The 25,469-nt window shown below is 44.8% G+C and overlaps 1 protein-coding gene across 5 annotated transcripts in view; it reads left to right on the forward strand.

Annotated features, from left to right (window-relative positions):
• SMARCC1 (SWI/SNF related, matrix associated, actin dependent regulator of chromatin subfamily c member 1) overlaps positions 1–23,966 on the forward strand; it is a 198,865-nt gene extending 174,899 nt beyond the window's left edge. For all 5 annotated transcript variants that reach the window (XM_021934459.2, XM_031663388.1, XM_031663391.1 and 2 more), the window contains 2 exons: positions 18,728–18,904; positions 21,545–23,966. In XM_021934459.2, coding sequence (XP_021790151.1) covers positions 18,728–18,904; positions 21,545–21,642 — 275 coding nt within the window. In that variant the 3' untranslated portion in view covers positions 21,643–23,966. The remainder of the gene's footprint in view (positions 1–18,727; positions 18,905–21,544) is intronic.
• Positions 23,967–25,469: the final 1,503 nt, after the last annotated feature.

The raw sequence follows: 25,469 nt of genomic DNA on the forward strand, positions 1-25,469 counted from the left end.
GTGTTATCAGTTGGATTCATCCATTATAAAAATCCCCATTCAACTTAATTGTTTTAGAATTTAGCATTCAGAATTGCTTCCTGAATTAGTTGTTTTAGTCTGGGCATGATGGTTCATGCCTGTAATTCCAGCACTTTGGGAGGTCGAGGTGGGCAGATCACCTGAGGTCAGGAGTTCGAGACCAGCTTGGCCAAAATGGTGAACCCCCATGTCTACTGAATATACAAAAATTAGCCAGGCATAGTGGTGCACATCTGCAGTCCCAGCTACTCAGGAGGCTGAGGCATGAGAATTGCTTGAACCTAGGAGGTGGAGGTTGCAGTGAACCAAGATTGCGCCATTGCACTCCAGCCTGGGTGACAGAGTGAGACTGTGTCTCAATTAGTTACCCTGAAAATCAGTTCTCATAGGAAAACCTGGATAAATACATCATATTTTCCCTCTATTGGTTGTCTGTATAATGAGTTGCTGCCCCCCAGTCACCAAAGGTGACCAGTGAAGGTTTTTTTGTGTATATTTTTAATATTGTAAAATTACAAGTTTTTAAATATTTTGTGTGTTTCAGTCTATCATAGATACTATTTGTGTTTCTTGTTGCTTCTTAAAAGACGTTGGGTCTCACTGAGTTGCCCAGACTAGACCCAAATTCCTGGGCTCAAGCAATCCCCCTGCCTCAGCTTTTGAAGTAGCTGGATTTTAGGCATGTTCCACTGTGCTTGGCATTTTCTTATGCTTAAATTGTCCCATTTGTAGCTTGTGAGAGCTGTTTCAAGTTGGCTATTATTTACTAAATTTTAACCATTTTGGAAGTTGAACTCATAGTTCCTTCAAGCTTAACTGCCAGCATCATTAAAACCTAAGATGTACTTTTAATTCCAGTTCACCCTCCAACCCCACATTCCTTCTCTTCTTAGAGGGCAATATGTGTGAGTGTGTGCTGTGTATTGTTAGTCTAGTGAAAGTCATCTTGTAAGATTTTTATAGTTTGTTTATCAACAGTAATATACTAAGTGCTTAGCCAGAGCCAAAGTTTGTGCTTCTGGGGTTGGGATGCAAATTCTCTGGCCAAGTCATGGTATTATCAACACACTTATTCACAACCCAAAATATATTTTAGGCCTTAGTTTTAGTAGTTTTTGTTGGCTTTACTGAAAAACAGGGCTAAGTTTACTTTGGGAAGCTTTTGTTTAGACACATTCAGAGGATTAATGTGCAATCATGAGATTTACTACCATCACCAGACTTGCCACTCTAAATGACATTTGCGGAGAAAGCCTTAGAAGTTTGCCCTGCTCACAACCAGATGCTTTCTTTCTCAGTCTTCTTCTCTGTCTACTTGAGTGGATCTTAAATTCTCTGTATAGAATCTGATTTTCTCCAGGGTTAAGCTTTCAAAAGATACAAATGCTTAACAGAGTGCAGATCTCAAAGTAATTTTTCAAAAACAGTAGTTATTCAAAAATTAAATTCCTAGGTCAGGCTTGGTGGCTCACACCATTAATTCCAGCACTTTGGGAGACCAAGGTTTGAGGATTGCTTGAACCCAGGAATTTGAGACCAGCATGGGCAATATAGAGAGAAGCTGTCTCTACCAAAAAAAAGCCAGGTGTGGTGGCACTACATACCTGTAGTCCTAGCTACTCAGGAGGCTGAGGTTGGTGGATCACATGAACCCAGGAGTTTGAGGTTGCAAGTGAGCTGTGATTATGACACTGCACCATTGTACTCCAACCTGGGCAACAGAGTGAGACCCTGTCTCTAAAAAATAAATAAATAAATAAAAATTTAGTTTCTAAAATACTGGGATAAACTTTTAAGAGGAAGTTTACTGTAGCTACATGGTATTTGGCTTTTAATGGTGCTAAAGCATCATATTCACATTAAATCTCACAGAACATCTAAGGAGCACTAGCATCTGCATTTAGTTTGTAAAAGATGAGCAGAGAGGTGCATCTGCTTTCTTCCCTAAATGAGATTTTGGTGATAATAGGTATTTGTGTGCCATGCCCCTTACCCACATTGTTTCACTTACTTTTCATTTACTTTTCACTTACTTTTCATTCTCACCTTACAAAGCATGGCAAGGCCGCAGAACTTTGCTGCATGGTGGAGCCAGGATTCACACTGAGCTCCATCTAATTGCAAAGTGAGGCCAGTGCCACAGTGCTGCCTCCCGTGACAGAAGACTAAGGGGATTTACAGCAGATTCAGATACAGCTATTCTAGTGAAGCAGTGCCAGCAAACTAGAGTTCATAAAAATAGTCTTTGGAAGAGAAATAGGTCATTTTAATCTTTTTACTTTCTCACAAAAATAGACTTTTCTAAAGTGAATTTGTAAAGGAAAGAATTATTGAGTGCAGTGCATGATGAGAGGTTTTTTTTATTTTTAGTCTATGACAAGATAGTCTTATGATTTTTTTATTGAAATGTACATTTTGGATAATGCACAATCATAAATATTCAGCTGAGGTTTTTTTTTTTTATTTTTTTACTTCCTTTATACTTACAGAATTGATGAGTTTTAACAGAGAATATTCATGTGTAACAAACACACAGAGGCCCTCATCATACTCAGTCACCTTCTAGCACCTGACTTCTAGCACCGTAGACTAGTTGGGCTGGTTGAATGTTATCTAAATGTAACCACAATGGTATTTATTATATCTGGCTGCTTTCCTTGTTTTGTTTTGTTTTATTTTGTTTTGTTTTGTTTTGTCAGGACCATACTCTGTCACCCAGGCTAGAATGCAGCGACACCATCAGGGCTCACTGCAGCCTCAACCTCCCACCTCCGCCTCTTGAGTAGTTGGGACCACAGGTGCACACCACCACGCCCCACTGCTTTTTAAATTTTTTTGTAGAGGCATGGGCTCACTATATTTCCCAGGCTGGTCTTGAACTCCTGGGCTCAAGCAGTCCTCTCACCTCTGCCTCCCAAAGTGTTGGGACTACAAGCTTGAGCCACCATGCCCGGCCACGTCTGGCTTCTTTCACTCAACACTGTGTATCTGGGATGCATCCACATTGTTGTTAGTGATCGTACATTTGTTCCTTCTGTATGCTATACAGTGTTCTGTGGCTGTATTATTTACTAGTCTGTTTTCCTGTTGGACATTTGACTGATTTCTGGATTTTAGTTATTACGAATAGTTTGTGCTGTTGTGAAATACATGAGCACATGTCTTTTGATAAGATATATATGTACATTTCTGTTGTATATATCCCTGAGGTATAGAATTGAGTATTTATGAACCTAAGAGTGGATCATAGGATATGCATATGTTCAGATTAATAGATGCTGCCAAACTTTTTGCACAGTGGTGGTGCCTGTTTACACTCTAGCAGTATGTGAGAGTTCCAGCAATTCAAGATAATAATTTTCCCAAATTATCCCTTTGTTGCGTTGCTTTGGAGTTTGAATGTAAAATTAAGTCTGTTAAAGAGTAAAATTAAGAGCAACAGCAAATTAGGCTGGGCGCAGTGGCTCATGCCTGTAATCCCAACACTTTGGGAAGCCAAGGCAGGTGGATCACTTGAGGCCAGGAGTTCGAGACCAGCGCCTGGCCAACATGGCAAAACCCCATCTCTACTAAAAACAGAAAAATTAGCCGGGTATGGTGGCACACGCTTGTGATTCCAGCTACTCAGGAGGCCAAGGCATGGACCCAATTGCTTGGACCCGGGAGGCAGAGGTTGCAGTGAGCTGAGATCATGCCACTGCACTCCAGTCTGGGCAACAGAGTGAGAGACTCTATCTCAAAAAAAAAAAAAAGTAAATTAAATACGCTGTTTTAAAGTTATCGGTTCAGAAAAAGCTGGTTCTAACAGGTAGGTCTGATAGACCATATTCTAAAGGTCAGCTACAGAGTACTTTCAAACCAGGACAAGTAAGATTGTCCGTAGCGTTCTGGGGCCAGAATGGCTTTAGTCTCTGAGTTGCCACAGGGTAAGAACTATGAGCAGGTCCTTCCAACTTATGATTCCTAAGTTCCAGAAAAGTTAACAGGCCACAACTTACATTGGGAGCTGAAGACTGTCTGGGTCAGTTGGCTGTCTTTGGTATTTGGCTAGACTTTATGATACATGATGGGAATAATCAGCCTCTGAATGCCAGTAAGGTTGAGGAAATGCTGAGAGCAGGGACTAGGCAGATTTATTACCAAGTGGTTAATTTTTCATCTCTCTGGCTTCTGTATAAGTATGCAGATAAGTTACATGTAATTTTTCTCTACACAACTCTCCATCAGTTAGTGGTGGAGCCTGTTAAAGTAGCAGCTTGGTATTATGAATCTGCTAGGCTCTCAAACACTTACGGACTTCTAGGTTTCAGTGTAACTGGTGTAAGCTGGTACCTGTACATATGCCATTTAATTCGTACCTGTACCCCTCTGTAAGTCCTTCAGCCCCTCTGCCCCATCCCCTACCTTTGATTCATCAAATGCTTGTAATTTTTGTTTAGAGACGACTGTGTGCATGCCTCTATTGCTCTTCCTTGGCTCTTATTATTTTGTTCCTATCTCTTATAGTGTCCTAACTTGGTTTCTTCCTACCAAACAAAAAGACAAGGGAAGTATCTGTAGTAGAGTGTTTCTGGTATCCAGTTGGCAAATGGAAACTGAAGGTTGGCCCCACCTGTTCTGTTTGTTTAGGTTTTGTTGATCTTAATGAAATACACAGCACTGCATTTCATTCCTTTTCATTTAAACTATAAAATTGTATCAAATGATGCCTACATTAAGATTCTCCCTATAAGGCTGCCATTCCAGATGGCAAAAGGTGAATAGTCATAATAGAAACCAATTCTTAAGCACATGTGTGTTATTCCCTTGACCATACCCTGGCCCATGGTATCTGTTAATATGAAAGCACATGGGGAACCATAGAGGAGAATGGCCCAGGTGATGGCTGCTGTTTGCTGAGGTGTGCTGCTTACTCGAGCAGGAGGGCACCTCTGACTTCCTGGGATCTCCGGTTTTTTGTTTTGTTTTGTTTTTTGTTTTTTGTTTTTTTTGAGACAGAGTTTTGCTGTTGTCACCCAGGCTGGAGTGCAATTTTGTAGTCTTGGCTCACCACAACCTCTGCCTCCCGGGTTAAAGCAATTCTCCTGCCTCAGCCTTCCGAGTAGCTGGGATTACAGGCACCTGCAACCATGCCCAGCTAATTTTTTTATTTTTGGTAGAGACAGGGTTTCACCATGTTGGTCAGGCTGGTCTTCAGCTCCTGACCTCAGGTGATCCACCCGCCTCGGCCTCCCAAAATGCTGGGATTACAAGTGTGAGCCACTGCACCCGGCGGGATCTCCTTTTTTTTTTTTTTGAGACGGAGTCTCGCTCTGTCGCCCAGGCTGGATTGCAGTGGCCCGATCTCGGCTCACTGCAAGCTCCGCCTCCCGGGTTCACGCCATTCTCCTGCCTCAGCCTCCGGAGTAGCTGGGACTACAGGCGCCCGCCACCACGCCCGGCTAGTTTTTTGTATCTTTTAGTAGAGACGGGGTTTCATCGTGTTAGCCAGGATGGTCTCGATCGCCTGACCTCGTGATCCACCCGCCTCGGCCTCCCAAAATGCTGGGATTACAAGTGTGAGCCACTGCACCCGGCGGGATCTCCTTTAAGTTGAGATGGTCAGGACTGTAGGAACTTTAGCACATGTTTAAAGGAAGATTACCTATCATTAAGTTAGAAGGAAATGACAGAAATCTAGTATATAATTATAGTGGTAATCTCTGCTCTCCATAGGCAGGGATGTATTTTAGTAGAGGCAAGGTCTCACTATGTTGCCCAGGTTGGTCTCAAACTCTTGAGCTCAAGTGTCCCTCTCGCCTTGGCCTCCCAAAGTGCTGGGACTACAGGCATGAGCCACTAGGCCCAGCCCATCCTAGGCATTTGTAATAAATGAGACACTCTTGAATATTCTTGCCTCATGGATCTTAAGTCAGCTGCCTGCATTGGGGAAGCCTTTGTGTGTGCTCGATGTGTGTAAGCAGAGGGAAAGAACATGTTTGATTTAAATATTTTCATTGTTTCATCATTATTAATAGTGTAAGAATTTTTGAAAGTGCCTAGAAAATCAGAATAGAATTGGTCTGATTTGATGAGAACTCAGACATAATACAGTGATATTCTAATGATAAAACTAGAATGGGCTGGAAATGATGGCTCACGCCCATCATTTCCTAGCACTTGGGAGGCCAAGGCAGGCAGATTGCTTGAGCTCAGGAGTTCGAGACCAACCTAGGCAACATGATGAAACCCTGTCTCTACGAAAATAAAAAAATTTGCCGGGTGTGGTGGCATGCGCCTGTGGTTCCAGCTACTTGGGAGGCTGAGGCAGAAGGATCACTTGAGCCCAGGAGGTCGAGGCTGCGTTGAGCCAAGATCGCGCCACTGCACTCCAGCCTGGGCGATAGAGCAAGACCCTGTCTTTAAAAAAAAAACAAACTTTTTTTTGAGACAGGGTTTTGCTGTGTCGCCCAGCCTGGAGTACAGTTGTGCAGTCATGGCCCACTGCAGCCTCGAATTCCTGGGCTCAAGCAATACTCTCACTTCAGCCACCTGAGTAGCCGGGACTACAGGCATGTGCCACCACACCCAGCTACACTTGGCTTTTTAAGCCCCTCAGACCTACTTACCAACCGTACCTCATGAGAAATAAAGCTCAGGAAAGGATTACAACCAGTTATCACTTTCTAACCCACCCCTGGACTCAACCCCACACTGAAAAAGAAAAGCAATAGCCTGGCCGAGCGTGGTGGCTCACATCTGTAATCCTAGCACTTTGGGAGGCCAAGGTAGGCAGATCACCCGAGGTCAGGAGTTTGGGACCAGCCTGGGCAACATGGCGAAACCCCATCTCTACTAAAAGTACAAAACTTAGTCGGCCATGGTGGCAGGCACCTGTAATCCCAGCTACGCCGGAGGCTGAGGCAGAAGAATCACTTGAACCCAGGAGGCAGAGGTTGCAGTGAGCCGAGATCACACCACTGCACCACTCCAGCCTGGGCGACAAGAGTGAGACTCCGTCTCAAAAAAAAAAGAAAAAAGCAATAGCCCGTCACATCAGCCAAGATTTTATTATCTGCGGTGCCTTTGGTCCTACTTGCATCATGTGATAACAAGGCTGCCATGCTACTTTCCGGAGTAGCAGGTTACCCTCACAAAGAGAACAGTGAGGGCCCAGTCTTCAACAAAGAGAGTCTGTCACAGGCACCCCCAGGAAGCTGCTGTGGGGAAGGCACAGTCTCTGAGGAGCCTGGGCTTCCCCTCACTTGGCCCTGATTTTGTTATTTCCGTTCTCCAGGGGACTCAGCCAGAGAGGATGTGGCTTATATAGACAGTTAGAAATGGATTGATGAAATGTGCTCAAGACTGGAAATTCACAGGTTCCCTTTCCTAGATTAACTTTCTTTTCCTACCCTCCTTTCCCAACCCAAAGTATAGAATTAAGATACTTTACTAATATTCCATTAAGTGTCATGAGTGTAATGCTTTAGTAAAAGATATAATAAACCTGAAAGAGAATGAGGGATTTTTCTACTAGTTAAACTTAATTTTAGCAAACCTTTTAATTTTTCAGGCTTCAGATGCCTGCTGTTTAAAAAAAAAAAAAAAAAAGAAAAGAAAAAAAGCTTGTATGTAGGTCAGACTGCCACCATTCTAAGCTTTGATACTGCTGTTTTGATGCGCACGCTCTCTCTCTCTCTCATTTTCTTCCTCTCCCTGTCTGTTGGGAAAAAAATACCTGATTTTTTTTTTTTTTTTAATGGAAAAGACATACACCCTTTACTTCGTTTGCCAAGGCCTGTTCCTATGCATTTCAGATTTGTGTGGGCCAGATCTCTTTTTTTTTTGAGACGGAGTCTTGCTCTGTCTCCCAGGCTGGGGTGCAGTGGCCGGATCTCAGCTCACTGCAAGCTCCGCCTCCCGGGTTTACACCATTCTCCTGCCTCAGCCTCCGGAGTAGCTGGGACTACAGGCGCCCACCACCTCGCCCGGCTAGTTTTTTGTATTTTTTAGTAGAGACGGGGTTTCACCGTGTTAGCCAGGATGGTCTCGATCTCCTGACCTCGTGATCCGCCTGTGTCGGCCTACCAAAGTGCTGGGATTACAGGCTTGAGCCACCGCGCCCGGCCCAGATCTCTTAATGTTAGTAAGAATTAATGGAAATGCCTTCGGACACTGTTGTTCATTTAAAAGTGGTGAGACTTGTATTAAGACACCACAAAAACCATAAGGATGTTTAGGTTTCGTAAGGACAAGGGTTGCTTTACGAGAAATTGATTTTGTCTTTTCCTGAGTCTTCTTAAATTCTACCCATTTCAGATTTCATCCTTGGAAGTTACCTTTTCTAAGGGGAAAGTTACTCCTTCGAAAGGAAGGTGGGGTAAAGGAAAAGAGAATGGACTTCAGGATCAGAATGACCTGGATTTGAATCTCAGCTCAGTCTCTTGTTCATTGTGACTTTGGGCCAAATTACATAGCTTCTCTGAGGCTTAGTTTCCTTATCTCAAAACTGGGCCCTTACTATCATCTTCCTAACAACCTGGAGGCTTCAAAGAGATAACTGTCACATCACCTGGCATGGTCGACCCTTACTCAGCCTTATTCTTACCTCCTTTCCTGTCTTTTCTCTAAACCCACTGCCCCAGGTACACCAGTGCTGAGTTGCATAGCATCTGACAGAAGGAACCTCTGGACAGCAAAGGGACATCATTCACTCTTAGAGTACCCTTTGCTTTCCTGCGAGATGTTTGTCTTTGCAAGGTGCCATAAGCAGAAGTAAATTGCTTTTCCTCTATACCTTCATTTTTGCTGCTGAGAAGCTGTTGTCCTCTCCTACTCAGAACACCTGTATCCTAGTGGCTTTATGACCTTGTTTGTGACAATAGGATAAAGAATCTTTTCCACAAGGCTTTAGAATTTATAATAAATGAAAAGAAAGAAAGGTTTTTTATCTGTTGGTCTAACAGCCTTGGAAAACCCTAAAGCTGCCCTATCCCAGCTTGTATTCATAAAGATGTAGGGAAATAGGTAAATGGGCCACTGCCACTGAGAAGATAGCTTTGGAAATAGTACTACTGGACTTAAGAGCAAGAGCCTGCAGGCATTTCCCAGTGCATGATAGGTAGACATCACTTCATGGGCGTTTGTCAGTCAGCCAGTGATGCTCCTCTTTGCCAGATTGTTTCTTGAATAGTTGATTTCTCTGCTGGAACATACACTCTGAATTGCTGGTTCAGAAAGTAATTTCTGTCTGGAGCTGAGCATGGGGCAAATAACAGGTCAATCAGTTTGGTGACACCAGGGTTTGCATCACATTGTCTCTGAGCACCTGTTAGACCCCTCTCCCCCAGACCTTGATTGTCAGAGGTGCACACTGGCTGCAAGCACCATTTCTAGAATCAGAGTACCTACATCAGATCTGAGCTCCCTCATTTACAGCTTTATGACATTGGGCAGGCTACTTAATCTTTGTGTCCTCCCCTTTCTTTCACAGGGATAATAGTGCCTGGTTTATAGTGTTGTATAGGGATTGAATGAGTTAACATTTATAAAACTCTTAAGTACAGTGCCTAAGGCATACCACATGTTTCCTACATAGTTTCCTGAGGCAGCTATAATTTTTTTGAGACAAGAGTTTTGCTCTTGTCATTCAGGCTGGAGTTCAGTGGTGTGATCTCTGCTAACTCTAACCTCCGCCTCCTGGGTTCAAGTGATTCTCCTGCCTCAGCTTCCCAAGTAGCTGGGATTACAGGCATATGCACTCCTGGCTAATTGTTGTATTATTAGTAGAGACGGGGTTTCACCATGTTGGCCAGGTGGTGTCAAACTTCTGACCTCAGGTGATCCACCCTCCTTGGCCTCCCAAAGTGCTGGTATTACAGGCATGAGCTACTGCACCCAGCCTGTCATAATAACTTAATACAAGAGAAATTTATTCTTACTCTCTGGGAAATCAGGTCCAATATCCAGCAAAGCCATGCTCCTTCCAGGGTGTATAGGGAAGAATCCTGTTCCTTGTCTCTTCCAACTTCTGGTGGCTTGCAGCATTCCTTGTCTTATGGCCACGTCTTTCTTTGCTCCATCTTTACATCACCTTCTCCTCTCTATGTCTCTGTCTCTGTGTGTCTCTCTTTATTTATTTATTTATTTTTTTTTGAGACAGAGTCTCTCTGTCGCCCAGGCTGGAGTGTGCAGTGGCGCGATCTTAGCTCACTGCATTCTCCACCTCCCAGGTTCAAACGATCTTCTCCTCAGCCTTCCGAGTAGCTGTGACCACAGGCATGTACCACCACACACAGCTGATTTTTGCTTTTTTTTGAGATCCGGTTTTTGAGACGGAGTCTGGCTCTGTTGCCCAGGCTGGAGTGCAGTGGCCGGATCTCAGCTCACTGCAAGCTCCGCCTCCCAGGTTCACGCCATTCTCCTGCCTCAGCCTCCCGAGTAGCTGGGAGTACAGGCGCCCGCCACCTCGCCCGGCTAATTTTTTTTGTATTTTAGTAGAGACGGGGTTTCACCGTGTTAGCCAGGATGGCCTCGATCTCCTGAACTCGTGATCCGCCCGTCTCGGCCTCCCAAAGTGCTGGGATTACAGGCTTGAGCCACCGCGCCCGGCCGATTTTTGCATTTTTAGTAGCGACAAGGTTTCACTATGTTGGCCAGGCTGGTCTTGAACTCCTGACCTCAGCCTCCCAAAGTACTGGGATTACAGGCGTGAGCCACTGTGCCGGGCCACATACATAGCTTTATTCAATAAAGTCTCAGGAAACCAAAGCTCAGGGATTCAGAGAGAGAGGAGGAGACCTGTGAAGGGTGACAATATGTTCTTCCTAACTTGTTTAAGGCCTCTGTCCAGGTCGGACTTGGTGGAAGGAGGCAACCTGTACCTGTTGATAAACACGGGTGGCATTATTTCTCCTAGTATATGGCTTCCCTTTGTCACAACAAGTCCATTAGGAGTGTTCTTTCGTCTGCAGGCTAGAGTGTTGTACTTTTTAGCTTAAAAGTAGGCCTCCTGTTTCCAGCAGCAACGAAGTCATCTCCTGTCACCCTTCACACCACCTAGAATACCATTAGAGAATCATCAGTAGTGATTTAGAGTGTGGAAAACAAAGCATTGCTTTTATTAATGGCCTAGCAGGTGATGTGGGGTAGGAAGAGAGCAAAAAATGGGCCTCCAAAAGGGAGCTGGGACAGTACCACCTTAAAAACAAAGGTACCACCTTAAAAACAAAGCTGGGACAGTACTACCTTAAAAACTGCCCCTTTGACAGTTTGTGGAGAATCTTAGAATAGTAAGTCTCTGTGTTTGCCACTGCTCTATTTGAAACTCTGGGAGTTCTATACCTTCTTCCCTTTACACATACCTCTGTATTTCATTGTGTGGCTGCCCAGCCTCTATCTCCTGTTCCCAAAGCAAAAGTTCTGTGTCCTCTTCACATCATCCCATCTTCACACTCCCAGCAGTCAGATACCAAACCCAAATTCATTCTCCATCTCAGTTCCATGCTCACCCTTCCTCCTTGCTCTGTCACCAATCCCCAGGATGCCTGTTTTTAAGGAACCTGCGGCTGGGCACAGTAGCTCACACTCATAGTCTCAGCAACTCAGGAGACTGAGGTAGGAGGATCATTGAGCCTAGGAGTTTGAAACCAGCCTGGGCAACATAGCAAGGCCCCATCTGTATAAAAAATTAGCTGGTATGGGCCGACCGCGGTAGCTCAAACGCCTGTAATCCCAGCACTTTGGGAGGCTGAGGCAGGTGGATCACGAGGTCAGGAGATCAAGACCATCCTGGCTAACACGGTGAAAACCCATCTCTACTAAAAATACAAAAAATTAGCCAGGCGTGGTGGCGAGCGCCTGTAGTCCCAGCTACTCAGGAGGCTGAGGTGGGAGAATGGCGTGAACCCACGAGGCGGAGCTTGCAGTGAGTGGAGACTGCGCCACTGCACTCCAGCCTGGGCAACAGAGTGAGACTCCGTCTCAAAAAATAAAAAATTAAATAAATAAACTAGCTGACGTGGTGGTGCACACCTGTAATCCTAGCTACTCAGGAAGTTGAGGTGGGGGCATCACTTGAACCCAGGAGTTCACTGCTTTAGTGAGCTATGATCATACCACTGTACTCCAGCCTGGGTGACAGAGCAAGACCTCATCTCTTTTTTTTTTTTTTTTTTTTTTTTTGAGACTGAGTCTTGCTCTGTCGTCCAGGCTTGAGTGCAGTGGCGCAATCTCAGCTCAGCTCACTGCAACTCCTGCCTCAGCCTCCTGAGTAGCTGGGATTACAGGTGTGCGCCAGCATGCCCAGCTAATTTTTGTATTTTTAGTAGAGATGGGGTTTCATCGCGTTGGTCAGGCTAGTCTCAAACACCTGACCTCATGATCCACCCGCCTTAGCCTCCTAAAGTGCCGGGATTACAGGCATGAGCCACCGCCCCCAACCAAGACCTCATCTCTTTTATTAAAAAAAAAAAAGAAGAAGGAACTTGCAGAGTGCCATCTCCTATTCTTGTCTATCTCATCAACCTGACATTCAGCCCATACTTCTCTGCAAAAGCGCTTTTTCTCTGCTCTAGGCACTAACTCCTCTGCATCCCTTCTTAAAGCTTTCTATCCTAGCTGGGCATGGTGGCATGCACCTGTAACCCTAGCTACAGAGGAGGCTGAGGGAGGAGAATCACGTGAGCCCAGGAGGTCTAGTTCAGCCTGGGCAACATAGCAAGACCCCATCTTTTTTTCTTCTTCTTCTTCTTTTTTTTGAGACGGAGTCTGACTCTGTCACCCAGGCTGGAGTGCAATGGCATGATCTCAGCTCACTGCAACCTCCGCCTCCCAGGTCCAAGCAGTTCCCTGCCTCAGCCTCCCGAGTAGCTGAGATTACAGGCGCCTGCCACCATGCCTGTAACCACCATGGGGTTTCACCATCTTGACCAGACTGGTCTTGAACTCCTGACCCCTTGATCCACCCGCCTTGGCCTCCCAAAGTGCTGGAATTAGAGGCATGAGCCACCGCACATGGCCAAGACCCCATCTCTTAAACATTTTCTAAAAAATTGCTTTCCATCCCACAGAAAATTAGGTTCAATCTTCTCTTCTCTTCACAACTTTTCACTAAGTCTTCTGTAGCCTTACTATTGAAGTTCTCACCCCTTGTTCTACATGCATGACTCTTTTTTGAATTAATGTAGCCCTTTTTCCTTTGAATCATGACAGACCCAGCAGTTTTGTTTTATTTTTGTTTTGGGGGGAAAAAAAAAAAAAAAACCTGGCCGGTCTTGGTAGCTCACACCTGTAATCCCAGCACTTTGGGAGGCCAAGGCAGACAGATCACAAGGTCAAGAGATTGAGACCTTCCTGACCAACATGGTGAAACTCGGTCTCTACTAAAAATACAAAAATTAACTGGGCGTGGTGGCGTGAGCCTATAGTTTCAGCTCTTCAGGAGACTGAGGCAGGAGACTTACTTGAACTGGGGAGGCAGAGGTTGCAGTGAGTCGAGATCGCCCCACTGTACTCCAGCCTGGGCAACAGAGCAAGACTCTTGTCTCAAAAAACAACAAAACAAAAAAACCTTTATAAGCCTCAGTGTAATACAGATGAAAGATAGTAAGGTACCACAGAAGGGTATGGTATTTATGTAGATGCTACATATAAATGGTACCTCTCAGTTATAATGGGAGTGATATTCACATTATTTTCTGATTGTTTAACTTAGGCTTGGCTGTGTGTTTATTTTATATTTATTTATTTATTTATTTATTTATTTTGAGACGAAATTTCACTCTTGTTGCCCAGGCTGGAGTGCAATGGCTCGTTCTCGGCTCACTGCAACCTCCGCCTCTCCAGTTCAAGCGATTCTCCTGCCTCAGCCTTCAGAGTAGCTGGGATTACAGGTGCCCGCCACCACATCTGGCTAATTTTTGTGTATTTTTATTAGAGACAGAGTTTCAACATGTTGGCCAGGCTGATCTTGAACTCCTGACCTCAGGTGATTTGCTCGCCTCGGCCTCCCAAAGTACTGGGATTACAGGTGGTGAGCCACCGCGCCCACTTGGCCATGTGTTGTTGTTGTTTTTTTTTTATCTTAACCCATACACAAACTTTTCTAGCAGCTTTATTCATAGTAGCCAAAAAGTGAGAAGCACTGGATGTCCTCTTTAAGGTGTGTGGTCCTTCCACAGCAGGGAGCACCACCCAGCACTGAGAGGAACAGCCTGTGACTGCATACACAACTGGTGACTCTCCAGGAAATTACCTGGAGTGAAAAAAGAAGCCAATTCCAAAACATTGCAAACAGTGCTTCCACTTATGTAGTAACATTCCTGCAACAACAGGTCAGAGATGGAGAATAGAGGAGCGGCTGCAGGAGTCAGGATGGGTTGTAGGGATGTAGGTATGCAGATCTTATCAAGGGTACCTGCTGTCCTGCAGCATATTCCCTGGGGGTGGGCCATGGCACCCAGGATCTCTGTTATTTCTTACTGGTTTGTGGATCTACAAGCATGTGGCTTCACAGTCCCATCACAAGGATGCCTGAGTCCTTGGGTCCCTGCTGTCCCAGGTGTTTTTAGGATTAGTCCTATCCCTAATCCCTTTCCTTCACTTTACTTACATCTCATCCACAATTCCAAGTTACTCACAAATTTTTATTGATCAGCTGGAAAGTCTTCATTATTTTTGGCTTGCTCCTTCCATGGTTTTTCCTTGATTTGCCTTTCACTCCTTTATGTGCACTCATCGTTCATATGCCTTGTAGTATTCTTGCCATTTGTCCCTTTTATCTCTGAGTCAATCCCTAGATTGGCAGACTCTCCAACACTGCCTATTTCTGTCCTAGCTACACGGCACAAGTACAAAAAGACAAAAATTAATGATGGTCAGTTGGTCCTAGTGGCAGTGTCCACGTAGGAGTAGATTCAGCAGCTGCTCTTGGTTTTGCCAAAGTGATTTGACCAAGTTATTTTCCAGCAAGCGGATCTCTGAGACTCCTCTGCCGGGCTTTGCATTACATTATAGAGTGCAGAAAGATGGGCCAGAGGGCCCAAAACTCACTATTCTGTATATTCTGGGACATAATGTTGATGTATTTTGCTTTAAAAAGTAGTCCCTGGAAGACTGGACTACCTTAATTCCTAATTCTTTTTTTTTTTTTTTTTTTTTTTGACAGAGTTTCACTCTTGTTACCCAGGCTGGGGTGCAGTGGTGCAATCATGGCTCACTGCAACCTCCGCCTTCTGGGTTCAAGCAGTTCTCCTGCCTCAGCCTCCCAAGTAGCTGAGATTACAGGAGCATGCCACTATGCCCGGCTAATTTTAGTATTTTTAGTAGAGATGGGGTTTCACCATGTTGGTCAGGCTAGTCATGAACTCCTGACCTCAGGCGTGAACCACCGTGCCCAGCCCCTTATTCCTAATTCTCATACTTCATTGTAGTTCTCTTTGTTGACACCCCTGAAGTAAGGGGCTCCTCTCTCAGGTTCTTGGGTCAAGGAACAGCCACTGGAGATAGGCAGGGTGTGGTTTGAAGCTTTGTATGTCTTTGTTTAGATAGACCTCTTTCTGTAGTGACAGAGAGTCTTTATTTGAATTATCTTCAATACTGCTTTGTGTATTTTAATTTGGTCCAATCTCCAAATTTTTCAAGATTAAGCATTCTTATTTCTAGCTGTCTCAGTACTGTCTTCTAACCTATATTCAGTTTCATACAGTTGTCCTTACATAGATAGTAAAGTCCCTAGATTTAAAGAAAAACTACATTGATTCTCTTTTCTTATTCTGTAGAGAATATAATTTGTCCTACATAAAAAAATTTCAGGCCAGGCACGGTGGCTCACGCCTGTAATCCCAACACTTCAGGAGGCTGAGGCAGGCAGATCACTTGAGGTCAGGAGTTCGATACCAGCCTGGGCAACATGGTGAAACCCTGTCTCTACAGAAAATGCAAAAGTTATCCAGGTATGGTGGTGCACACCTGTAATCCCAGCTACTCGGGAGGCTGAGACAGGAGAATTGCTTGAACCTGGGAGGCGGAGGTTGCAGTGAGCCAAGATGGCGACAGAGCAAGATTCTGTCTAAAAAAAAAAAATAAGCCTTGATTGTGCCCATTAAACTATTCTTCTTGATTTATTCCTCTTTAAAACCAAGACTACGGCCGGGTGCGGTGGCTCATACCTACAAACCCAGCACTTTGGGAGCCTGAGGTGGGTGGATCACTTGAGGTCAGGAGTTCGAGATCAGCCTGGCCAACATAGTGAAACCCTGTCTCTACTGAAAATACCAAAGGAAAAAAAAAAAGCCAGGCATGGTGGTGCACACCTGTAGTCCCAACTATGTAGGAGGCTGAGGCAGGAGAATCCTTTGAACCCAGGAAGCAGAGGTTCCAGTGAGCTGAAATCGTGTCACTGCACTCTAGCCTGGGTGACAGAGAGAGACCCTGTCTCAAAAAAAAAAAAAAAAAAAAAAACCCGAGACTACCAGCCTGGGAAACATGGTGAGACCCCATCTCTATAAAAAATTTAAAAACTAGCCAGGCATGGTGATGCTCACCTGTAGTTCCAGCTACTTGAGAGACTGAGGCAGGAGGATCACTTGAGTTTGAGTTGTTGAGGCTGCAGTTAGCTGACCTGTGATTGCACCACTGCACTCCAACCTCAGTAGAGAATGAGACCCTGTCTCAACAAAAGAAAACAAGCCCAGCAGCCAAATCCCTTGGTTTAAGAACTAGTAAATATTTACTGTCATATCCAAAGCAGGAATCGCCTACAGCCTAGGTCAAAATCTGCCTCATCAATTGTTTTTCATACAGTTTGTAAGCTAAGAGTGGTTTTTATAGTTTAAATGGTTGGAGGGGGATATCAAAAGAAGAATAATGTGTCATGTCACATGAAAAATTTGTGAAATTAACCTTTTAGAGTTCATAAAGATGTATTTATTAGAACACAGTCTATTTGTTGTGTATCATCTGTGACTGCCTTCATGCTTACATTGCAGAGTTGAATAGTTGTGACAGAGACCATATGGCTGGCAAAGACTGAAATATTTACTATCTGGCTCTTTACAGAAAAAGTTGGCTAAACATTCTAAAGGGTCAGAAAGCTCAGTGTGAAACCGAATACAGGAGGTATTTTAGTGTTCTTGTCCTTCAGCGTTCAGTTGCCAGTTAGTTATCAAATGGTCCCATCTCCACATTTTTCAAGATCAAGCATTCTTATTTCTAGCTGTCTTGGTACTGTCTTCTAACCTATATTCAGTTGCATACAGTTGTCCTTACATAGATAGTAAAGCCCCTGGATTTAAAGAAAAAAAACTATATTGATTCTCATATGATTTTCATCTCTCAAATGATTCCTTTAGTGTTCATGTCCCTCAGTATTGAATAACAGTATTGAATACTGTAGGGTCTTCTGTCATTAATTAGAAAACAACAGGAAGAGTGGCTCACGCCTGTAATCCCAGCGCTTTGGGAGGCTGAGGCAGTCATACTGCCTGAGCTCAGGAGTTCAAGACCAGCCTGGGCAACATGGCAAAACCCTGTCTCGGCCGGGCGCAGTGGCTCACGCCTGTAATCCCAGCACTTTGGGAGGCCGAGGCAGGCGGATCACAAGGTCAGGAGATCGAGACCATCCTGGCTAACTCGGTGAAACCCCATCTCTATTAAAAATACAAAAAATTAGCCGAGCGTGGTGGCGAGCGCCTGTAGTCCCAGCTACTCGGGAGGCTGAGGCAGGAGAATGGCGGGAACCCGGGAGGCAGAGCTTGCAGTGAGCGGAGATGGCGCCACTTGCACTCCAGCCTGGGTGACAGAGCGAGACTCTGTCTCAAAAAAAAAAAAAAAAAAAAACTAATACCGTCTCTACTAAAAATACAAAAAAATTAGCTGGGCCTGGTGGGGCACCTGTAATCCCAACTACTTGGGAGGCTGAGGCACAAAAATTGCTTGAACCCAGGAGGCAGAGGTTGCAATGAGCTGAGGTCATGCCACTGCACTCCAGCCTGGGCAACAGAGTGAGACTGTCAAAAAAAAAAGAAATGAAATGAAAGGAAGGGAAGGGAAAGGGAGAAAACGGTAGGAAGAGATGGAGCTGTCTGTGTTTTCCCATGAGTCTATCAGGCGAGTGCTTCATAGTAACCTCTATAAGGAATGATTTTTTTTTTTTTAATCATACATGAGGCTTTTAATGGGAGAAATAGTTGTGGACAGGAATTGGGGATTCAAATAAGAATCCCCTTTTAATGGTGATTTCGCAGTACTAATACCCTTTCAGACAAACCTTCCCTGTAAGCCATGGAGCACAATCTGGACTGAGTTGTGGTCCTTTTACTGACTTTTACTTACTGACTTCCTTTTAAAGTCCTCTCCATTCCCTGTGGTCTGTGCTTGGCATTGTATATCCTCAGGAAGACATTTGACAATCTACTGCTCACCCAAACTAACCAGAGTGAGTGCTTTATTTTAGGGAACCTTTGCCATTTCTTTTTACAGCCACCTTCTTGCCAGTGTTTAGAATAATCAGTCATTCCACAGATCTACCCCCATTAACACCCTCCCTCCAAAAAACTCAGAATACAAAAAGCTAGACGTAGAGATTATTACAGATTATTGCTCTGTTGGTATTTCAGATCCTCTGGAAGGTTGGATATTTATCTGTATTTAGGAGTTGGATTTAAGTTGATCCCTTTCTTATACCCCTTTCTAGTATACTTATAGTACTTTAAATCTCCCTCCACAGGTCAGATACCAGGCCCAGGTTCCATGATGCCCGGGCAGCACATGCCAGGCCGCATGATTCCCACTGTTGCAGCCAACATCCACCCCTCTGGGAGTGGCCCTACCCCTCCTGGCATGCCTCCAATGCCAGGAAACATCTTAGGACCCCGGGTATCCCTGACAGCACCTAACGGCATGTGTAAGTAACACGGTAGGGGGATGCATTATCCCAGGGTCTGTTCTGGAGGGCTGTAGATAAGGGAAGGAGGCTTTGTTCTCTCCCCGAGATTTGGCAGGTCCATGGATGATGCAGTCTGTGACAGTGGCTTCTAGAAGACCAGTTTTCAGTCTTTGTTCTTAGGCACCCCTGATGGACAGGTGCACAGATGACAAAATGCTTCTAATCAGGGTTGTGCCTTTATGGCATGCACTGTTGGCATTGGGGCCAAAAAGATATTCCTCTGTTTAAGCCTGTCTCGTTATGACTCTCAACAGACATGTAGAGCTACTGGTGGTGGTTTTCCCTACAGCAGCCTTTTGTGGATACAGGGTTCAAAAGTGATGTGTGTAAAGAAAAGAAGTGAGTTTAGAGCTGGAATAACATATGTTTCTTGTAGCCATTCTTGATGTATTAGTAGTGGCTGTGTAGGCTAAGAAAGTAGTATTCGGGGTCTGTGTTGAGAGGAAATACGAAGTCCCAGCAAGCTCAATGAAGAAAGCACTGGTGCTGCTAAGTGATAGTTGTCTGAGGCTGTGTTTAGAGGCCAGGTCATTTCTCCCATAGGCTCTTGCTCGGCTTCAGCCTTGGCCTGAGGGTTGTTTCAGAGACCCTGGCCTGCCTTTTACTCCAGAAGGTCTTCCCAGTGAGGATGATGCTGAAATGCAACCAATAGTGGGTCGGGTACCCCAGCCACATCTGTAATCTTAGGTTCATGTAGAAGTTCACGTGTGGCCAAAAGTTTAGCTACTATTTATAGTTCAGAGAGATAGGAAGCATAAGAATTCTTGCTCTGTAGGAGCTTTAGTTGGGAAAACAAGAAATGAAAACTTGGATAGAACTTAGCAAATGTTACATGAAGGCATATAGAACTTACCATAGGTTACATGAGACTACAATGTGCCTTAAGTACACTGTTATACTCTGGGAGGTTTCACGGACTGAGATGTGCCTTACTCTTCTCTGGCCCCCAGAGTCTGGGACAAAGTAGATACACAAAAGAAAGACACTAATTTATCTAGGTATATAAGATCACAACATGGCCGGGCACGGTGGCTCAAGCCTGTAATCCCAGCACTTTGGGAGGCCGAGACGGGCGGATCACGAGGTCAGGAGATCGAGACCATCCTGGCTAACACAGTGAAACCCCGTCTCTACTAAAAATACAAGAAAATTAGCCGGGCGAGGTGGCGGGCGCCTGTAGTCCCCGCTACTCTGGAGGCTGAGGCAGGAGAATGGCGTGAACCCACGGGGGCGGAGCTTGCAGTGAGCCGAGATCGCGCTACTGCACTCCAGCCTGGGGCACAGAGCAAGACTCCGTCTCAAAAAAAAAAAAAAAAAAAAAGATCACAACAATTTTTTTTTTAATTACCTCCCTTAAGCTAGTGGTCAGAGGTTGTATAGTACAGTTGGTACCTCTTTTTCTTGGCAAGAAAATGTTTGCCAAGCCACCCTGCAAACCGTACATAAATGAACCCGCCTGTCAGGAGAGTTGACCAGTTTTCCATCCCTATTGCAGAGGTAGTGTCACTGGTCTTTACCAATTTACCACTGTCATGCCCTGCTGGTCACGCATGTTTTGCACTTCAGGATTCCTTCCCAAAGGAACCTCAGTAGAGCTCCTTGAGAATGTGGAGGGTTTCAGGTGGAACCTTCCCACCTGCTGCCTGGTTCCTACCATAAGTCAGTGCTCTAGGAATTCTGAGCCATGTGAATTGGTTCTAGGATACTAGGTAGGCCACACTGGATGAGTTGCTTCTCCACTTCAGCCCTTCATTTCCTCCACTGAAAGATGACACAAGGGATTAGATCAGTGAGTTTCAAAATGCTTTGAAGAGTCTTAAGGGTTTGGTAGAAACCTCTTGGGCATACAGTTGGGTGAATTGATTGGTGAGCAAGGCTGCACTTTGTTTCATATGTTTTCAATTTTGGCAAGATCTAGGGGTTTTTAAAACCCAGATTAAATGATCTCTAGGGTTCCTTTGTACACTAAAGCAGCTAAAGTTGACATAGGAAAGAGTCCCAGACACTCATACTAATTGTTCCCTTCAGGACATGACCTAGTTTGGGCCAAAAATCGAAGGACTGCAGTTCAGGAGCTGTGGAGGCCTCCCTGGACTATCCAGTTTGTCAGCAACTGCCTCAAGTGAAGCTCTCTGGCCCTGGTGGAGACATTTAAATAGCAAGAATTTATTGATAATCTCTTGTGTGCCCAGCTAGGCTAGGGACTATGGGAGAAAAAAAAATAAGACATAGAACTGTCCCAGGAAGGAGCTTGTTATTTAACTGAAGAAATAAAATTAGAACCATTGAAATACAATGAAATCAAAATTAACTTCTGAACAATTCGTGGAAGGAGTTGGCCTGGAAGGAGGGTGGGGGAAATTCAGACACCTCCCACTCCCCAGCCACTAGGGTTAGGCTAAGCAACACGAGCAGCGCCCTGGAGATTCAGAAGGAATTGACCTGCATAGACCACAGTGGAATCAATGCCTCAGAGGGTGCATTGGTTGCCTGCCACTAAGAAAATGACTTCTGTGTCTTTTTTTCATTGAGTAGGCTCTTTCCTCTAAGTCCCTTGTATTTCCAGCAATAACGAGTTACTCTTGGATATGTTTGCAGATCCCCCTCCACCACAGCAGCAGCCGCCGCCACCACCACCTGCAGATGGGGTCCCTCCGCCTCCTGCTCCTGGCCCACCAGCCTCAGCTGCTCCTTAGCCTGGAAGATGCAGAGAACATCCACGCCGACCACCATGAGCTGGAGTGGGGATGACAAGACTTGTGTTCCTCAAACTTTCTTTGGTTTCTTTCAGGGTTTTTCTTCTCACAGCTCCAAGCACGTGTCCAGTGCCTCCCCACTCCTCTTACCACCCCTCCTTCTGACACTTTTTGTGTTGGGTCCTCAGCCAACACTCAAGGGGAAACCTGTGGTGACAGTGTGCCCTGGTCATCCTTAAAATAACCTGCATCTCCCCTGTCCTGGTGTGGGAGTAAGCTGACAGTTTCTCTGCAGGTCCTGTCAACTTTAGCATGCTATGTCTTTATCATTTTTGCTCTCTTGCAGTTTTTTGCTTTGTCTTATGCTTCTATGGATAATGCTATATAATCATTATCTTTTTATCTTTCTGTTATTGTTTTAAAGGAGAGCACCCTAAGTTAATAGGAACCAAAAAATAGTGATGGGCAGAAGGGGGATAGCCACAGGGGACAAACCTTAAGGCATTATAAGTGACCTTATTTCTGCTTTTCTGAGCTAAGAATGGTGCTGATGGTAAAGTTTGAGACTTTTGCCACACACAAATGTGTGAAAATTAAAAGAGATGTGGAAGGAGAACCTCAGTGATTTTATTCCCTAGTGAGGCCTCTGAGGGCCTCCACACTGCCTGGCAGAACATACCACTGAACTAGTATGTGCTAGAGGACAGCACAAACATCCGCTCCTTCCCTAGGCCCGCTGGCTCTGGTTTTCTATGCAGATGATTCATTGGATTGGGGGTGAGTGTTTTGTTTTTCTGGGGGCAATTTGACCTTTGAGGGTTGTAATATTGGGAAGCATTCCTTAGTTTCCTCAACTAGCCTTGAAAGTTAGGAGTCTTGGGTAATGACCCCTGCAATGAGTCTAGCCTACTATTCACTGCTTTGTGTGCATTTTTTTTCTCCCTCTTTAAAAAACCCTTTACAAGAAAAAAAAAAAAAAAAAAAGTAGATAGTGCTGAATATTTTAGCTCGTGAAACTTGGTTAGGATGGCTGGGGGTACAAGTCCCCAAACTACCTCTTGTTACAGTAGCCAGGGAGTAGAATTTCATGAACCGGTACTTTTAAGGTTAGGATGGGATGGGAAAAGTGAAGCAGGATATTAGCTCCTTGTACCTTCTCCCTTCCATTTCTGAGAATCTCACATTCCATCTATCACAGGGCTTTCAAAGAGATGCTGAGGGTAACAAGGAACTCACTTGGCAGTTAGAGCATCATGCTTTGCGGTTTGGGGTGCTCAGGCTGGGAGGGTAGAATGCCATTCCAGAGGACAAGCCACAAAAATGCCTTAATTTGAGCTCGTATTTACCCCTGCTGATAAGTGACTTGAAAGTTCCCGGTTTTCTCGTCCTTCCCTCCCTCCTGTCCTTCCATGTGTGGGGAAAGGGTGTTATTGGTAGAGCTTGGTTTCCAAAGCGCCTGGCTTTCTTACTTCACATTCTCAAGTGGCAGTTTCATTATTTAGAATGCAAGGTGGACATCTTTTGGATATCTTTTTCTATATATTTTCTAAAGCTTTACATATGAGAGGGTATAGGGAGGTGTTTATAAAACACTTTAGAACTTTTTTCCTTAATATCAGAAAGCAAAAAAAAAATAAAACCACAATTGAGATTTGCCTTTCAAACCCTCAGGTTTGCCTCTAACCAGGTGTCCCTGGTCACCATCAGAGTACTGGAATACTGGAACCGAGGAGACCTTGGTCCTTTTGTTTTTGTTCTGGACTCTTGGGAGTGGAAATGGGAATGAGTTTATTCCTACTGGAGTTTAGTTCCAATGCATTTGGCTCCAGAAAGACCCCAGTGCCTTTTGACAATGGCCAGGGTTTTCCCTACTTCCTGCCAGTCTTTCCCAAAGGAAACTCATTCCAAATACTTACCTGTTCCCCTGGAGTCCTAGAAGGAAAATGGAATTCTGGTTCATACTGTGGTCCCTTGTAACCTCAGGTCTTTAATGTGATCACTTTCAAATTTAAAAGATCCAGGTGGAAATATTTTTACTATAATAATAATTCTACAAAATACCTGAATTCTTAACACTGTTATATTTCAGTATAAGTGGTGGCTTTTTCTTTTCATGTCTTTGATCTGGTTTTATTCCTGTAATTCACAGCCACCTGATTTTGTGAAGGGGGGGAATAATACGTGGTTTTTGTACAAACATGTTTCTCAGTGTGTTGTTATTTTGGAGAAAATGAGGGGAGGGAGTTTGGCGAGATTGGAGAAAATGAATGAAGAAGGCCTAATCTCCCTCTTTTTCAGTGAATAAATGGAACACCATTTCTGGATTCTAGTCCCATTCTCTGCATTCATATACCAGTTTCTTCATATATCCTATGAAGAACCTAAACATTTGGCCCCGCCTTGTCTTGGTTTGGTCGGCAGTTAAAATTCTGTGACTCGGGCTTCCTTTCTGACTGCCCACCTGCGTGATGTGTAAGGAACATACATTTTGAGCATACCTCACCCAGTGTTCATTTGCATGGTCAAAGTGAAAATGAGTGGAAGTTCTCCAAAAATGATGGCCAACATCCTGGCACCTCCTGGTGTGAGAAATAGCTTTCCTTAGTGAATGGGATAATGTTTGTCAGGATGCAGTTTAGACAGTCCCAAGTTGGAGGCAGGCCTTGAGGGCAGAAGGTTCTGTGAACCTTGACATACTCTAAGGACAATAAACCCTGTGCAGAAAAAAGAAGTGATTGTTTTCAGGATGCTCATAAATCCAGTGAAGCAAAAGAAGAGGATTCTGTGTCTGCCATGAGATGAATGCCCTGCTCTTCACAAAAGTGTGCCTCTAATAAAGAGAGCCAAAGCCAGCTGGGTCTCACCAGATTCCTGTACTTTCTCAAGGGTGATGGGGAAGGTTAATCCTTTATTCAAACTAAAGACTGGTTTATAAACTTGAGTGTGAATTATTTTTAGGATATTGGAGGACATGCATGATCAACTAGTCTTACATAGGTTCCCTGGGTCCTTACCATGGAGTAATTCTCCCACATTCAATTAAGAATAGTTTAGGCTGAGTGCAGTGGCTCACGCCTGTAATCCCAGCACTTGCATTTTGGGAGGCCAAGGTGGGCCGATCACCTGAGGTCAGGAGTTTAAGACCAGCCTGGCCAACATGGTGAAACCCTGTCTCTAGTAAAAACAAAAAATTAACCAGGCATGGTGGCGTGCACCTGTAATCCCAGCTACTCGGGAGGCGGAAGTTGCAGTGATCTGAGATCGCACCACTGCACTCCAGCCTGGGTGACAGTGAGACTCCATCTCAAAAAAATTTTTTTTTAGAGATGGGGTTTTGCTCTGTCACCCAGGCTAGAGTACAGTGGCATGATCATAGCTCATTGCAGCCTTAACCTCCTGGACTCAAGTGATCCTCCCGCCTTAACCTCCCAAAGTGCTGGGATCACAGGCGAGAGCCACCACGCCCAACCAAATTTTGCTTGTTTTTGTTTTTGTTTTTTTGAGACACAGTCTCACTCTGTTGCCCAGGCTGGAGCGCAGTGGCGCCATCTCGGCTCACTGCTGCAAGCTTCACCTCCTAGGTTCCCACCATTCTCCTTTCTCAGCCTCCCAAGTAGCTGGGACTATAGGCACCTGCCACCACGCCCGGCTAATTTGTTGTTGTTGTTTACTATTAGTAGAGACGGGGTTTTGCTGTGTTGGCCAGGATGGTCTTGATCTCCTGACCTCGTGATCTGCCCATCTCGGCCTCCCAAAGTGCTGGGATTACAGGCGTGAGCCACCGCGCAGCCCAATTTCGCATTTTTAACAAGTTCCCAGGAGATGCT

Source organism: Papio anubis, chromosome 2 (assembly GCF_008728515.1).
Source record: "Papio anubis isolate 15944 chromosome 2, Panubis1.0, whole genome shotgun sequence".
Classification (NCBI taxonomy): Eukaryota; Metazoa; Chordata; class Mammalia; order Primates; family Cercopithecidae; genus Papio; species Papio anubis.